This window comes from Coccinella septempunctata, chromosome 2 (genome assembly GCF_907165205.1).
Source record: "Coccinella septempunctata chromosome 2, icCocSept1.1, whole genome shotgun sequence".
NCBI lineage: Eukaryota > Metazoa > Arthropoda > Insecta > Coleoptera > Coccinellidae > Coccinella > Coccinella septempunctata.
In genome coordinates this window covers 27,066,448-27,083,770 of record NC_058190.1, presented here as the reverse complement: position 1 = coordinate 27,083,770, position 17,323 = coordinate 27,066,448, and the positions used below count along the sequence as shown (strand labels likewise).

At 34.1% G+C, this 17,323-nt stretch overlaps 2 protein-coding genes across 2 annotated transcripts in view; one reads left to right on the top strand and one right to left on the bottom strand.

Annotated features, from left to right (window-relative positions):
• The window catches only part of LOC123306869 (nephrin-like), a 429,730-nt gene extending 423,080 nt beyond the window's left edge, over positions 1–6,650 (top strand). Inside the window, exon 16 of the mRNA XM_044889048.1 lies at positions 5,639–6,650. Within this exon, the coding sequence (XP_044744983.1) occupies positions 5,639–5,908 (270 nt within the window). The 3' untranslated portion in view covers positions 5,909–6,650. The remainder of the gene's footprint in view (positions 1–5,638) is intronic.
• A 6,645-nt stretch (positions 6,651–13,295) lies between these two features.
• LOC123308170 lies at positions 13,296–16,170 on the bottom strand. The gene is made up of 3 exons (XM_044890734.1): positions 16,097–16,170; positions 13,936–14,651; positions 13,296–13,478 (listed from the first exon to the last, which is right to left on the bottom strand). The coding sequence occupies exons 2-3, from the start codon at positions 14,602–14,604 to the stop codon at positions 13,356–13,358; spliced, it is 792 nt and encodes a 263-aa protein (XP_044746669.1). The 5' UTR covers positions 14,605–14,651; positions 16,097–16,170; the 3' UTR covers positions 13,296–13,355.
• Between the last annotated feature and the right edge of the window lie 1,153 nt (positions 16,171–17,323).

Genomic DNA, 17,323 nt, shown 5'->3' with positions numbered 1-17,323 from the left:
CGCCAATGACCTAAGTCTCTCAAGTCCTCAGACCCCTCCATTATTTCAATCAGAAGTTTTTTCTACTCCTTACTGATATTGGCCCCTCTTCGAACTCTTTTATTTCCGTTTCTATCCATCTTTCTTCGCTGTCTTATGTATTATGAACAAGTAGTAATAAAAATATATCAAAACACTTTGAACACAATATTGAAGTCATGAAGCTTTCATTCATTGAGTTCAATGTCAAAATAATATAACCTCAGAACTACATACCACAGAATATGTTACATATTACCAACATAATTTACATCTTTCTCATTGGTGTATTCGTTAAAAGACAAGACACTATCATCGACAAACCTCACTCTGTCAATCCTATGGGAAAAACTATTCCATCGAATTCGAGAATAGGTATCACGTCAAATTATGATTTCCTATGGGAACTGAAAGTATGGGATCATGTTCCTATAGGATCTAATTCCTACACATTCGAGAATCGGGACCCAGGTTAGATTTAAGTTCTGCTTATGCCCAGAGGGTAGCTCCGGAGAGACTAACAATATGGTTACACAGCTTCTTTGTCAATAAGTCAAAGTGAAGTAACAAATTTAGGCCCTCTTTCAGTTTCTTGAAATTGACTCACAAGGCGCTACCTCATACTGCCTTGTCTCGCTTCATAACTTCTTCTCGGCCCGTTCCCTCAGCATAAACCAATTTATAGTTAATACATCAAAAGGCCGTTAAAATGCATTGACACCTTTATGTCTACCAATAAAAGCATCAAAGCTGTTCTCACCACTGCGGCATCTACAGCTCGCTCTCCAGCTTCAGAGCTCTAAAGAACTCAAATCTCCTACATACAATCTTCTTGTCCGAAGCATTTTTGGCGCTGTATTGCAATGCCGAAACATTCTGTAACCAGGGCAGCAGGAGTTTCTTCCTCTTCCCCATTAGGTGTTTCCTGAGGCTAAAATGTTCAGTGAGAAATCCGATGAGGATGTTCATCTTATTTTCACTGAGATCCAGATACTTGTGAATTTTGCAATTTCGAAAGAACTTTTTGGAGTAGGTACTCCATATAGATAAGTCGCCAGTGAGGATTTCTTTCTGACTTACCTGTTTCCGTAAACTCTTTCTTAAAGGTGCATTTTTCTGTACCCCAAAAACACCGGATTTCATAAAATTTTGATTGTTCGACCAACGATTTGACAGTCACTCGATTTCTAAAACGAAATCACTGAAACCTTTTTATTTCTGAATATATTGAGGAAGTAGCAATTGTTCATAAATTGTTGCAAGAATGATGTTCTGAATGATCCTGACTGAATTATTGGTTGATTCCCGATCAAGCTTTATGAAACCCTGGGTATGATTCTGTTCCAGTAAGTAGCGTTTGTGCTCCCTTTATGGCTTATTCGTTGGCTTTGTTTCCCGAATGACCGAGAACCCAGACAAGAAAGACCTTGTTATTTTCACCTATTACGTTCGGTTTTCGTCAGCTTTCCCATATCAGCTTTAAGTCGACGACATAGGAGCTCAATGCTTTTATTGCAGCTTGACTTTCAGAATGGATACCTATTTCATATCCTCGATAGTATCTTTTCATTCTACCATTCTCAAAACCCTATCAGAACATGATTAAGAGTATCGAAATTGACCCTTTATCAGTGTAACCGTAAAACTTCTTACGGTGCGCTGAGATATATCTTGTCTATGGCTTATATGAATTATTGTTTATTTCCTTTTGAAACACAAAGCTACGATTGCATCAGTACATTAGATTTTTGTTATTTTTCACTTAATACTTTAGCTCTCATCAACCATTCGGGTTATTAGAGTTATGACCGTAGACGTAAGTGTTCAAAAGTTTCCATTGAATATTTAATTTTTTTCCATGTTCTTGTTTTCAGAATTGTAGAATGAAAAATATCGTTCATTACAAGTCCAAAATAGTTATTTTTGTATCTAGTGCGCGAAATACTACTTTGGTGATCGAGAACTTTTTTTTTAACGAGGCGCAGCCGAGTAAAAAAAATAGTCGAGATCACCAAATTATTTCGCGCATGAGATGCAAACAAAATTTTTTCTACAAATGTCAAAAATATTATTCTTAAATAAGTAACATGCTTAGCTTGATATGAAAAATAGTATTGAAATGTCAGGATCAAGTGCTGTCACCTCTAAGACAGTTGCTTGCAAATCAAAAATGGATAGTCTTCCAACTCCCGAAACTACGATATCACGCGCTGAATCTGAGTTATCTGGTTTAGGAATAACTATTGGTTCGTGCTCTGGCTCCACCATTTATGTTAACATTGTAAATAATAAATAAAATTAGGTAGTGTTACATTTTCTCACAATTTGAAAGCCTCGATTATTGTTATATAAATGATTTCTTGAATTTTTGCTTGATTGAGGAACATAAAGGAGATATAAAAATCCCATATAGTTTACATGCAGTGTGCGAAGTAAGTATTTCGCACACCACATCGCGCACGGTGTCTTGACAACGAAGGAAAATGAAAAAAAGGGTCACTTCGCATATTGTTGTCAATGCGCGAATCTTGTCATTTTTTGACGTTTGTAGAAAAAAGCTTTTTTCTGGACTATACAAGTGAATCATCAACTCGTACAAATATTTCAATAGTTGATTCTTGAGATCAAAAGAAACACTTCCTTTTTACACCGTTTTTTCCGAATCGGCTTGGTTTAAAAGATACAGGCTGTTTAAAACCCTCCTTGGCTTCTTGCTGTCGGTTGGATTCCTGATCCACCCGCACTTCCTGTTGAAGCAGACGGCGTTCCTCTGCATTCCCCATGTACTTGCGTTCTCGCCGTTCCCAGCAGTACCGCCTTCTGCATGACTCTATCGATATTTTCGTAAAACTGAAGTTTCCTCAGTTTCTCTGGTAGTTTCTTCGGTAAGGTCTGTTCTCTCTAGGTCTGTCGATGAAATGACAATAGGGATGGTCTTTATATCTTTCAGCATCCAGTGTCTCCTGGTTTGTTGCTCTAGATCTCTTTATTTTGAAATTTTTTCCGGGTGCCCATCTAGAAGATTGTTATTATTTGGATTCGCCACGTCTATGAATAGTGCTCAGAATTGAGCAATATGAGGTCTTGTCTATTGTGGGTTATCCCAGTAGAGCTTGTGATGTTCATTGTCCAATACAGCATCCGGATGTTGATTGTAATAAGGAACCTTTTTCGAACTTAGAAGTTGGTGTTTTAGTGCCCATTTTCTGTTTGCACTATTGTGTTGGCAATTAGTGACATTCTTATCAGTTCAAGGACTCCTGATAATATACAGGATTAAAACTATTCAGAGGAGGACTACAGGGATATCGAAAACCGTTAGAAATACAGGGTAGTTTGAATTACGAAAAAGTTGCGTTATTCAAGGATAAGTGGGTGGGTGTAAATAGTTCTCAAATATCTTTGATGGATCCTGAGATATCTCGAAAAAACTGAAAATCAAGATTATCTTCATAACTCATTTGTTGTTGGAGATAACTACTCTACTACACGAAATTCGACGTGTAGTACGTGTAGTCATAATCCTACATAGCGATTATACAGTTTTCGATATTCCTATAGTCAGCCTCTAAATAGTTCTAGCCCTGTACAGTCCATTCAATAATGATTGAGATCTCGGTTGGATATGGAAAATCGAATAATAATAATTAATAAGTTGGTAATAGCCCATAAGTTAAGATTTTGTGTTGCGGAATTCAGGTTGGCATTTAAAATGTACAGTGATCTATAGATCTATTATATGCGAATCTATGCACTGAGCGAAGATAATTTTATATTTTGTACTGCTCTTTATGTTCTTAATTGATAATAATAACACTTAAATTATCCACAAAATATAATGGGTAAAATCTACGCGAATACTCAACTCAACGAAACGGTCGGAGGAGATGGTCTTAACGATTCTGAATCTCTCTTTGTCTCCTCTTTGAAAACCAATTTACCATCAAGGGTAGGTACTAGGTATGACAAGAAGTGGAAGAAGAACGAAGAACCGCCCAAAACTGGGCAGGTTCCGGCACAGAATGGGTTCCGGGTCCTTTCGTGTCGAGTCTTACAATGGGTCATAACTGGGATCACAGAACAGACCCATGCTTGACTTACTTTATGACTGGGATAAGGAAGGACCCGAGACAACAAAAGATCAAATTGAAGGAAAGAAATTTATGAAAGTCCCGACAGGGACGGTCTGACATCGGCATACTTAATCCCGTTGTAAAAGAAACCAAAAATTTGAAGAGACCGAAGAAAATCTAATACGTTTTAAAGTTGTTAAATATAAATAAAATTTAATACAGGGACAATCCCTCTAGAAACATAATTGAATCGATTTTGAATGCTAATTAATATGATCTGAATTCGAATATTTCTTCTTTTCAAATACTGTTCTTGGTTATTTTTGTATATTCGAGTTCAGTGATTGAAACTACAGAAATTATTAGAGAGATATGGAAGCATCTTTAACGTCATGCGGTAATAACGTCAAGCGCTAATAAAATAACGTTACGACGCATGCTTATTTCCATTTTCAGAATAGCGGGCGGTATTAACGTTACCGCATGCCGTAATTTACGGGTGGATAACGTTGAACGTTATCGTAATTTACGTTGTTTTCTTGCCTTGCGCATTACTACTTTTCCGTTTGTTTTGACAGAAATAGGTTATGTTTTGAAACAGGGGCCTCTTAATTGACATTGAGACGAATTTTTTTAAGAGAAAAGTAGCAGAAGAGACGAAATGAGTTCCTCAAGAATAATCTAATAACCAAAGTTAAAAGTGTATATCTTCAATTAATGGGTCACATGAAAGGAAGAGTCGAATGAAAATAGAAATTTCCTTCCTAGTGTTTAATTCTGAGTACCTATTTCAATCCCATATTGATGATTATGAACTATGTAACTTGTTTTCAATAGGAAATAAAAGGGTTCAATTCGAGCTTTTTTTTATTAAGACTAATAAAAGTAGAAACATCTAGATTGGACATTGGCTTATGGCTTGATAATAGTAAAGCAGTACATGTGTACTGCTTTACTAACGTGTATGTACACGTTATCTCTACATATCCTCCAGGTGATATTCCAATTTTTTCTTGGTAACTATAGTGGCCACTTATAGGTCCATGTCCATAAATTTTAAAATTATGAAAGCATCACTGTGAACAGGTATTTTTCAATACAGTTTAATTCAACTCCACAAACAAAAATTCCTGTAGATATGCATCCATATAAACGCACATAATCCACAAAAACAGCATAAAGCCCAAAAAGCATTAGAAACCTATATCAACAACAAACTTTGACATTTACCGATCATATGTTGCTTACGCTAATAACGTAAATTCGTATCTTCCATACGACTAAATTCCGAGCCAGATAGCGCAAGACGTTATTCCATTACCGCATAACGTTATTAGCGTACGTCGGCGTTGTACGCTTCTTCCATATCTCTCTATTGTGATTAGATAATAAGCAGCGTCTGGACTTTCAAGAGATGCCAATCATTCTTGAACGGACTTTCGCTAGTTAGTCTCCAGTTTTTCAGAATACTATACCATCCCAAATTTCATTGAATAATGTCTTCCAATCTTGTTTTCATGCTTTAATATAATATTCTTTTCCCACAGCTCAATTATGCAGAATTGGCTCCATTACAAACTGGTGGTTCCAAGAATAAAAAGTTTACGCCTTCCAGAATGAAAGATAAGGTCATTTATGCAGAAATTGAGCACGACGGCAAAGATGAAATCCCGTCGAAGTTTGCAACAGGATTGGTCGTCGATTCTGAGAATTCTTCTTTACCATTAGGAAAAACCAGAAATTATGCAGAATCTAAGAGAGAAGTGGTTACAACAAAAGGGCCGTTCTTGGGTTATCATCAAGAAAGTTGTGTTTAAGTGTTGAACTGTAACTTCATTGGTTGAATACAAATATTTTCGAGTGATGAGTGCAAAGGTGGATCCTTAATTTATCCAATTACTTTAAATAATGAATAGATCTGGTCATCTACTATGTATAATTTTCTCGAGATAAAGAATTGTTTTTTAATAATAATCTGGTTGTGTTGAAAATTTCACAGAGGGACATAATGCGGTATATCCTGAAATTTTTTAGATTCAACCATTTTACATAACTATGTATTAAATCTTTCCAAATTGAAACTTATAACAGATAACCTGGAAACTTGATTGGGATTGTGAATATCCCTTACCTATGAAAATACTTTGATTGAATTTATGACCTGTATGCATGAATAGTTGAGCTGAAAATAACAATTTTCGGGTACCTACTTTAAATGTTGATCAAATCAACGAAAATATAAAAATTCGATAAACAATTTTATCAGTCATGATTATCGAACAAGAATAATGCATTATTTTTGTCCATTCAACATTATATTTAAGTTCTTGTTTATAATAAGAGGCAGATTTTATGAAATTGTAATAAGCAATTTAATGTTATTTCTAGTAATTCGGAGATCAACCATGTATATAAATGTATTTGCGTAAGTTTTCTTGAATGTTTCGACTCTTTTTCCATATTGTATAAAATAATGATTAATATGATGAAATAGTGACATGATATAATCAACTCAATCTGTACATTAAATGATAACGAAATAAAGACTCTTTTCATAAATATTTATTCATTTTTGAAATTATGTGTCACTATCCTGTATGGACGGTAGCATGAGTGAAGTACTTTTCAATTCCCGTTTAGATCAATAAAGATTTTTATGCCAGACCAAGATGTAGATAAAACAAATATTATTGTAATAAACCAAACTCAACTAGAGGAATTTTCCACAACACTCCTTCAATAATAATAATAACCCGACCACCACCACGAGCCCGAAAACCTGAAAAAGGCTCCAACAGAGCTTAATCCTTTTGATATCTGAGATATCTGGGATAAGTAAATTTTCCTCTGGAAAGGAGTGTGAAAGCCGCAAGGCTAAAGTCATAAAAAGATTCATTGTTCACTTGAATTATACATCAGTGAATACTAATTACTTAATATCAATTGGCAATTTTTCTATAACTCCAAAATCTGATTTAAAATTATTTTAATACTATTCCTTAGTTATCCACCAGATTGGCCTCCACAAAGTGGAGAACGTCCTCCACTTAGTGGCCCTGACGATGGCAAACTGGCTAGTTCAATTCAGATCGTAACACTTGTTGATATTTATAATCAGATCAGCGGGTGGTATGTGGATTAATTCTTACAAAATGCAATATTGCAACGTTTTCTTCACTTAATTAAAATATCTGACCGATTAAGACCCGTTTGCACCAAACACACTTAGTGTTAAGTGTCCCTTAAAATAAATCCTTAAACTTAAATTACGTTGCAGCAGCATCTGTTAACTACAATTTAAATGGCTAAAGCTAATCTTATATTTAAGTGCTCCTGTAATGACCACTTAAATATTTGAGGGCGGGATTTTAACCTAAAATAATTTGTTGAACTGGCTGCAGAACTTCCCATTTTTGATGGATTACCACCATCTGATTGGCAATCATTCACCGTATTCTTACAAACAAGGACATTTTCTTCACGTTCCTCTTCAACATTAATAAAACAAAGTCGCATAAGACCTTACAAAGAAAGTGTTGTACTTATATAAACTTTGGTACCTTTTATTTGACAATCTTTATCATTATCAATAATAATACTAATTCAATAACACAGAGTTGTTACTCTTTGATAATAATATAATAATTCACCTGAAACTGACTGACAAGACAATGAAGGTTAATGAAATGAAAACGATCATCGGCAACCGGTCAGCCAATGAAATGGGTTTATTGGACTATAGGATGAAGTTGTACCCAAATAAAAACTGAAATATCACTAGATAAAAAAACTTAAGGGTCTAGTACTTAAAATTTTGTTAAGCCACAGTCATGCAACTGGGAATAAAATTAAGCGTCCATTAACTTTGCAAGCTGTACGCTGTAAGCCACTTCTGCCCTGGGCGACAAGAAATGTAGATCCGTCCCTGCATTTGAGACAAGTTAGTGATGTAGATTTCAAGAATACTAGTAAACTAATAAAATCGAGTCGATTGGTGGAGTTGGTTATAGTTTGGTAAGGGGGTTACATTTCACAAGAGGCGGTAATTGCAGGTCATACCAACGTTGCCGGTTCTACGTTGACGGATCAAGTCAAGATATCTTCTGTCTTGTGTCAAACATCGTCCCTTATTTACATTAAAAAGGAACCTTTGTTTACATTGACACCTTTCAACGTGTTCAATACTTATTTATTAGGCTCCGTTATTTACGGAAAATCTTAACTTGATTAAGGCTGTTTACGATATAGTATATCTAATTCTTCAATTCATCACTTCAAATTTCGAACTGGAATTGAAAACAAGTATGCAATGTTAGATGCCCAGATACCTTTTGGAACAAAAAAACTGAGAACTAACTCAGTAGGAAGTATTTCTACTATACATATATATTCCTATAGTCCGCCTCTAAATAGTTCTAACCCTGTATAAGATAATAATATAAATACCGCTTCTTCCTTAAATTTTGATAAATATGATTAGTCTTAACGGTGAGACTGCGAAATTTGAGTTTTAACATATAACTCAGGGTAATTTTTGTTGATATATGCTCACCTGTATTTCCTCCAAGTATTGTTCAAAGATAAACTCTCACATAAAGTTAATCAATTTCAATAAAACAAGAAATATTCCACATTGAAAACCTAAAAATACCTAAATGTTTGTGATCAATATATGTTCAAGTATATGATCATTCAGATTGCTGCAAATACATAGAAGCATAGATGCATAGAAGTACATATTCCTTGATGATGTTTTTCTCATTTCATTTGACGATGTTTTACCAAAGAGTAACTCTTGTGTGTTACTCTTTGGTTTTACTTTGACAGAAGTTTGACATGGCATAAGGCATCTTGACTTGATCCGCCATCTTGACTTGAACGTTCGTATGCGTTCCTGCAATTACCGTCTCCTACATTTCACAGCCACCTTGGCTATTACATTAGTGAGGGATTTTATTATTAAACACCAAGAAATGTAATTTTTTCAATTGCATGCTATCAAAAATTTGGGAACTATGCGATTTTTATAAGGAGAAATATTCAGTCCGGCAAAGAATTTAGTTTGCTTCATACCATCTGGATTGCTCTGAAATTTAGAATATGATTCAGTTTACTTCTGCAGTATTCAATTTCAGATTAATGATTTATACACTTTATTTGATAAAACTGGTATTGACACATATAAGAATTTGATTGAAGTTAATGTATTTAAACATGATGAGTTTAAGGATTCAATTGAGTAATAAATAAAAAGTGAAAGAGGATAGAACGACAATACAACCAAAGCCTCCGACACCCTGTCATACGAGACAGTGGTGGCCCACTCCAGACGCGGCGCTCATTTTGACGGAGTAAATAAAGATATTTTCAAAATCTTTTCTGGTGGTGTGTGTAAGGTGTTCAAAAGCACAATTTGAAATTATTGTCATACATAAAAAACATTTTGACTGAGTAGAATGGGTTAGCAAAAATCGGGTTACTTGTGGTTTTTATTTTTTCTTCTTTTTTTTTTAGTATGAAACTAACAAGTATTGTACCATTTTACAATTCTGATTAAGTGCGCTAACTTTTAATGCCATTTGCCAAGGCACTCTAGTACATTTTTTTAAAGGAGGGCCTATCGAAGTCGACAAATTTTGAAAATTTTAAATTCATAGTTTAACAAATAGTATTAATTCTGAGAAACTTGGGGAAATTGTGTCATTATTTTTGACTGTGATTCTAGAAATGTTATTTAAGGTAACGGTTCCAAAGCTTGAATGAACAAAAATAATAAAAATAACCACAATAACCGAAAAATGGTTACACTTCGACCAAAATTTATAGGTTTTTTTCAAAGGCCCATAATTTTCAAACTGCATGGGATAGATTTTTTTTCTGATTTTTCTTATGATGGGTACAATCAATCCTGTCACCTCGTTTCGGCTTGACGTTGAGTTCTGGGACATCCTGTGGATCCAGGGTGTTCTGAAGCAAAGATATATAGACAAAAGTTATACTTATTTAATTGTAACACCCTGTATTTGACCTCGAAAATGGAATGGCAAGCTCAAATTATTATGAGTTTCTTCAGATTACTTCATACCTCAGAAGCACCCTTTACGAGATAATGGCGAAAAATTGAAAATATGGAGTTTTTCCAATAGCAATTAATGAAGAAACTAGTTACGCCAGCGATACAAGCAGTATTTTTTCGATTAGACAAGTTGGCTACTACTACACATAAAAAAAATTGAACTCTGGAATACACAGAGTGATCATAATTAATTCTCAAACATCAACTACAAATAATCGTCAAAAAAGATAATACATATTACATATACGATATTACAATCGGAAAGAAACAAAACAAAACAGAAGTTTTTAAAATAGAGGCCAATTTGCGGCGGTCTGGTTGCCAACGATGTAGCGTAGGACGCTGGAAGTAGCAGGTTCGAATCCCGCCGCGGTGATGGATGTTTCCGGTTGTCTTGCTGAATCTAGTGTGATAAGTGATAATGTTGGCTAAGAGGAACAATCACAAGGCTAGTGGGTGGTGGGCAGAAAAGCAAATAAAATTTTATTTTAGATTCAACATTTAAATTTCGTATTGTAGCAACGTTACTTCAATCGAATGGCAACGTTATATTCTCGTAGAATTTCCATTCAAAAAATACTGTCCGCTACGTTACCGTAACACAAGAACAGTGAACTCTAAAAGAACTAAAAGAACTTCTTTTAGAGTTCAATGCACTAGAAAGAAACGTATTTCCTAACGTCATTTTCTCGGTTTCTCAACGTAGCGTTACTTGAAGAACTTCCACGTATCTGTGTTTATTGGGAAAGGCGGCATATTTGTAAATCAGCCTCGAATTGAAGAGACATAATGAGAAATAAAACAAAAATCCGAGCCTAATTTCAAGATGTTTTTGAGCAGTTTCCAATAATCGAATCTCTAGACTACCTGGTAAAGAAAAAACTATTATGGAAAGAAAAAAATGTTTAATTACCACCATCAGAGCTCATATTTAAAATTCATTATTCAGGAAGCAGCTCAGAATTCGGGGGCCCCCCTGCAGGATTTGAGTCGGGTGCCCCCTCCATAAATCTATAAATGTTATTTAAAATAAGTTTTTCAGATACGAATAGTAAAGGAAAATTGATGAAAATAATCTATATTCAACAACAGAACAAAAATATTTAAACGAAGATAAGATAGATAGGTTCTCAGATAAAAAATAAATGTTCTAAATAAAAATAGAAATTTATCTGTGAAATAAATATGAATATAAAACTTGAAGTTGTTCCGTCCTCAACAAAATATAATAACCATTATATTCTATGATGAAATGAAAATTGATTTTGTTTTTCCAGAAAAATTATAACTCTGGCATATTCGATGAAGAATATTTTACCACCAAAAAACCGATGTCTTTGATTCATTTGTAGCCATGGTGAAGAGAAACGGAACGATGAGGTATGAGGTCTGTTTTCTTCGGGGCGATCGCCACGGCTGTAAACCAACGACGTAACTGACCATAGACAATCTAACTGACTGTTTTGGGCCTTGCGACTCCGTCGGCTAGGCTATTTTTCAATGAATCGCTAGACGGTAGACCCACATTCGTCCAGTTTCTCCTTGTGTTCGATTCGCACGTTATTCTACAGTACAAGAGTAGAAATGGATTTTCAGTTGAGTGATAAAACTCCTCACAATCGAAGAGATGAAAGATAACGAAAAATAAAAAGAAATATCGGGAATGTGGACCTTTATTTCTGCCAAAACTACAAAATAGTTGCCGACGTTTCGAGGACCTGTATATCCTCTTTTTCAAGGCTGTAAAATTAATTGAGTTTCAGGTACATAATCGTCAAGGAAATAATGTAGGTATTACCAATATTCTGCTATGTTAAATGCAGTCAAAGAATACTACACAAAGGAACATCTAGCTAAACTAAAGCAATATACATATCCAAAATCGCCAAAAATCGCACGTGCACATCAAAGCTGTCAAATTATAAAACCATAACCTCACAAACTTACAAAAATACTGCGCAGTGGACAAAACCACTGAGCTGTCAGTAGACTACACAGAACTAAACAAAAGAAAAAGAGAAGAAGACTCATGGGCTTAATTATTCTTCTGAAATAGGTATTACATTAAAAATTATATTCAATAAAATTACATTCCACTGCTTCACCCATTATCATCCTGTCATGTTATATCTAGTAAAAAGTCATACACTAAACTAAGGTTCTCAACATCCTCCCTAAAGTTTACAGAGTTGTTCATTTTTATGCATAGCATCTCACTAATATTACGTTTGCAAGTAAACTTTTCTCTGTCGAGAACTGTGATATTATTAAAATCAAATTGATGTTTCTGATGAAAAACAAAAAACGAAAAAGTTTTTCATAGATCGGTTGTCACAGGAATCTGGAAACCACCAACAAATCTCAATTTTTTCAAGATATCAAATAAAGATTTTGGACATGGACACTACATATTATTTTCTATCGGCTGAGGTAACGAATGGTGTATGCTTTAACTTTCGATTTCCGTAAATGATGTGACGTAGGTATAATTTTGAATATTCGGATTCTACTTTTACAATTCTAGATACTAGTGATACTACTTTCACAAAGTGAAAGATCTTCATTTAAAATTGAACTTAATTGAAAAATAACCCAAGGTCGTCCTTGTCTCAAAGCAAATTTTCTAATTGTCAATTTGCAACAACTGAATATTTTGAAATCTCCATTGGAAACGAAAAATTGTTTCTATTTCTCGGTTACATCTACGAAGAAATGAATGTTGTGAAGGAATAATAATCCAAAATGTCTGGTGATATAAAATAGAAGGTAAAGCCATGAGAAACTTGAGTTTCTATTCCTATAAGGAGTATTTATTAAATTAGGAAAATATGAAATTTGTTTTCAGGAGGAGCTTTCCCATATATTCATCGATTGAATCGCCCTGTGGAATACTGTGTGAAGGTTTGTACATTCTACATATAGATTTGAACATAAATCGGCTTTCTTTTCAGAGAATCACACGATTATTTCTTTGCAACACACAAATATTTATTCAGAACTTGAGGATTAATATAAAATCTTGATCATGTTTTTTAAATTATATTTCACAAAAATATACAGAAGCATCTACATGATTGTACTATAAATTATCACAAAGTAAAATTGTTAAATATAATAGCAGCAAATATATGCCTTGCAGTGTTGAATAACGACAGAAGAAGGAACATTGTAACTTAACATTGAAAAAATTAGGATAGCAAGGAAAGAATGATTGCTGCTATTCTGAAAAATACATAAAATAAAACAATTTCTTTCGTGTACATCGAGGCAGCTCTGTGAATGCGCAGAAACAGATTTCGTGTAGGCCGAACCTGAAAAATAAAAATACATATAAGAATGACTAGATTCATTACCATTAAATAAGGTTTGAAATGTCCAATAATATTTGGTTTGGTGTAATAATCGTAGCTCGATAAGATGGAGCCAGTTTAAGTAGGCTTATTATCCAGTATTATAATACTGGAATATTGCCTACTTATTGTAAGAGTGCGATGTAAAATGCGGCTATTGACAATGTATGTTGAAATGAAAAAATATATGAGGTGAAACTGATTGTGAAAGATATATGCTTAAAAATTTTTAGGTGTTTATTTTCCCGAGGGGGTGTTAACCCCCATTATTCCCCCCTCCTTAGCGACGCCATTGTAGACGAATTGGTATTTTCCCCCTTTCGTAGAGGATGAATATTTTCAGTTGCCCCTGCTCGAATTTGAACCGTTGTGTTAGATAAATTATTAGAATTAATAATTCAGTAAAAAAGGAACTCACCTCTGTTGGATCGTCTTGACTAACCTCCGTTACAAAATCAGCAGTCATTTGAGTAATTTCCTCTTTGCAGTCTACTGGATCATTCCAATCTACCTCATTCGTTGATTCAGCAGATTCCTCTGTCTCAAAATAATCATTCATGTCATTTTCTGTTTCGTAAGACGTATAAATACCCATATCTGTATCAGAATTTTCTTGAGATTTGGCTTCTTCATCAAACTTCCCAACATCTTCATCAACATGTTGTTCCTCATTTGAATCAATCCCAGATTCACTTGTTGGTGTGGAGATTGATGTGACTCTATTGCTTGTGGTGATATATCCTGAGGATCCAGTCGATGTGACTGTTTCGCTGCTAATGAAATGGAACCCTGGATGAGGGCCCGAGCAGGAATAAATTCCAGATTTCACCAGTTTGAATTTTGTTTTCGCAATCTTCTTCTGTGGGACGTCCACAAAGCCATGTTTTTCTGCGAACTTCCTAGAATGTTCCTCCCAGAAACTTATTTTATTTTTTACATTGCCTTCCCTGAATGCATCATACTCCATGTATTTATTTCTTGCATTACTATCATTATATGGTTTCTTCTTTTCATTCCCGATAAATGTAGATGAAGCCAAAGGCCTTTCGTATGAGTCAAAGGTTTGGTGAAGTCTGCTGTTATCCATTGTTTCAGTGGTCGTCTTACTCTTCACAATGTATTTAATGAACTTTTCTGAAAAAATGTTGAAAATTTTAAACATAACTTCTCGGTCATGAGGAGGAAATTCAGAATTTGTGACAGAAATTCATGGGAACATTTAATTACAAATTACAATTAACGTTTCTGCAACTTTGTGTTAAGAAAATAAACATTGTAAATAACTAATAAGCCCTCATTAGTCACCTATTTCAATCATATATCGAATGAATGGTTAATTAATTTTAATTATCAATGCAACCGTATTAGGTTGCTTTGCGGAAAACTGGCTGCCAAGCCAAGCCAAGCGCTGGTGCTAACTATTGTGCTAACTTCGGAGATACAGGGTTATAAATTTTGATGAAAAAGTGTGCTTTAGTTTTTGCTTCATTCAGGAAATTTGGTACACGTCTTCAATGCATCCAGACCAGATATAGGTGCAAAACAAACAATGTTATTTTCTTGCAGTGAAAAAAATTAGGTATGCCACTGCTTTAACTTCAGAAAATTAAAATATTGGCTTTCTTATTCGTATCTGAGCTAATTTGATCTTTTGATCTTATTTCGATCGACGCATGATTTCGCTTGAAAGATTTACTTCATAAATAGTCCTAAATGACTGCTCTGTTGAAAAAGTTTTTTTGCAAGCTATTGTGTAGGTTCATTCACGAATGTTGATCAAGTCAGAAAAATAGTATATAATTGATTTTAGATAAAAAGAAAGAAATATTTTTATTTATCAATTAATCAACACACTGAAATTCTGAATATTTGTAGGCAAAATGTTGAACGAAAGAATTTCTAGCAGTTTCGACATATCGTATGATATTCCCAAAATATGACCCAAGTTCGAGAATCTGTCAGCTTAGAGTTTTTCATGAATCACAATTTAGGAGTTCAGACAAAATGTATCTCATAAATGGTCGAAAGAGAAAGTTATGCAACAGTTTTTTTTGTGTTCATTTCTCGTGATTTGAAAATTTCGCATTAATGCAACAATATAAAATAACTCTAGCGCTGAAAATTGCTAGACCTAGCTCATGTATTTTGACGAGCTGAATTCAAAGAAAGTGGTGTCATTTTCTTCAAACCATTGATTTCAAAATATCAATTTTCAGTCCCTTTTATTTTGGAATTCAATGGTTCCCAGAAGTTGAAATTTCTGATTCAGTTCGTGAAAATAACTATAATAGAAGCGAAATATGTAAAAAATCGATTTCATTTGAAGTATAGGTGGACAATGAAATACTATTCGACAGAGGCAATTTTTGAAACAATGAAATTCAGGGACAAGTTTTTAGGAAAATGCATACTCCTCTCGAAATATCATCAAATATAGATATTCCAAAAAATTGGAACTTCGAAGAACTTACATGAAACCCGAATCGGAAAAAATTTAACTGCAATAAATTTGACTCAGATACACAAAAATTTTGTGATATTCGATAGATAAATCAATAACTTGAAAATAGTTTACTCACCTTGATGGACTCAGTCAAATCACAGAATTGAAGTTGCACTTAAACACTCCTAAAGCTCTGAAATCTTATAGATACTGAAATGTTTTCAGAAGAAAAGTGGTTTAAATAATTTTTACCCCCTCTTCCAAAAATATCTTCTTGACCAATGGATCGGCAATTTCTTGGAATATGATAATGACTCCGGAGAACTATCTACCCCAATTATCGGGGTTGTAGGAAGGTTCAATATTTTAACAATAAGAAGCTTAAATATCCATAAATTAAGAAAGATGTGCATTGCTCACAGGTAGGTACTTTCTACATTCTACAGAATGGCAAAACAAAAACTTGACTATGAATATTTGTCGAATACTAATAACCAACAGTTCTCTGATCAATTGATTTGCGGCACCATGCAATTACTTTTTGGAGATATGAGACATTTTATATTGAAATAAAAAATTAACTTGCAATATAAATTTCATCAGATATTGTAAGGTGTAGCTAATCAGCTACACCTACACAGCTCTTTCCACTCTGTATACAGAGTGAATGTTTTAAATTTCCATTACATTACATTTTCGTACTATTTATACAGGCTGGTCCAGATCGTAACCAAGAAATTTTAACCACGTATTCTAAATCAAAAATAAGCCCCAGTTTGTCATATAAATATATGTCGAGAAATGTTTCCTCTCCGAGATACGGGGTGTTGAAATTATAGAAAAAAAAATGTTTTTTATTGTTAACTTTCACACTGCTTGAAATATTTTTATGAAATTTGAGACATGGGTTTTGAGCGTCAAGGAAAACTTTTTGCATAATATCATTTCTTTTCTATTCTTCCAGTGGCGTCCGTACTGCAGCGAGACTGAATATTTTCAGATAAAAAATTTTACGCCACTGGTTTTTACGACAATAAGAATTACTATTTAAATACTCATTCAATTTGGAGCAAATTCGGTCTCTTGACTTTTTGCCGTACGAGGCACCGTTTCCGGTTAAAATAATAAAACACATTCTCATGCATGAAGAAATCGCCAAAATTTGATATAGCAAAAATACATAGTCTTATTATTATTATATATAGGTACCTACCATATCAAATTTCTTCATGCATGAGAATGTGTTTTATTATTTTAACCGGAAACAGTGCCTCGTACAGCAAAAAGTCAAGAGACCGAATTTGCTCAAAATTAAATAAGGATTCAAATAGTAATTTTTGTAGTCGGAAAAGCCAGTAGCGTA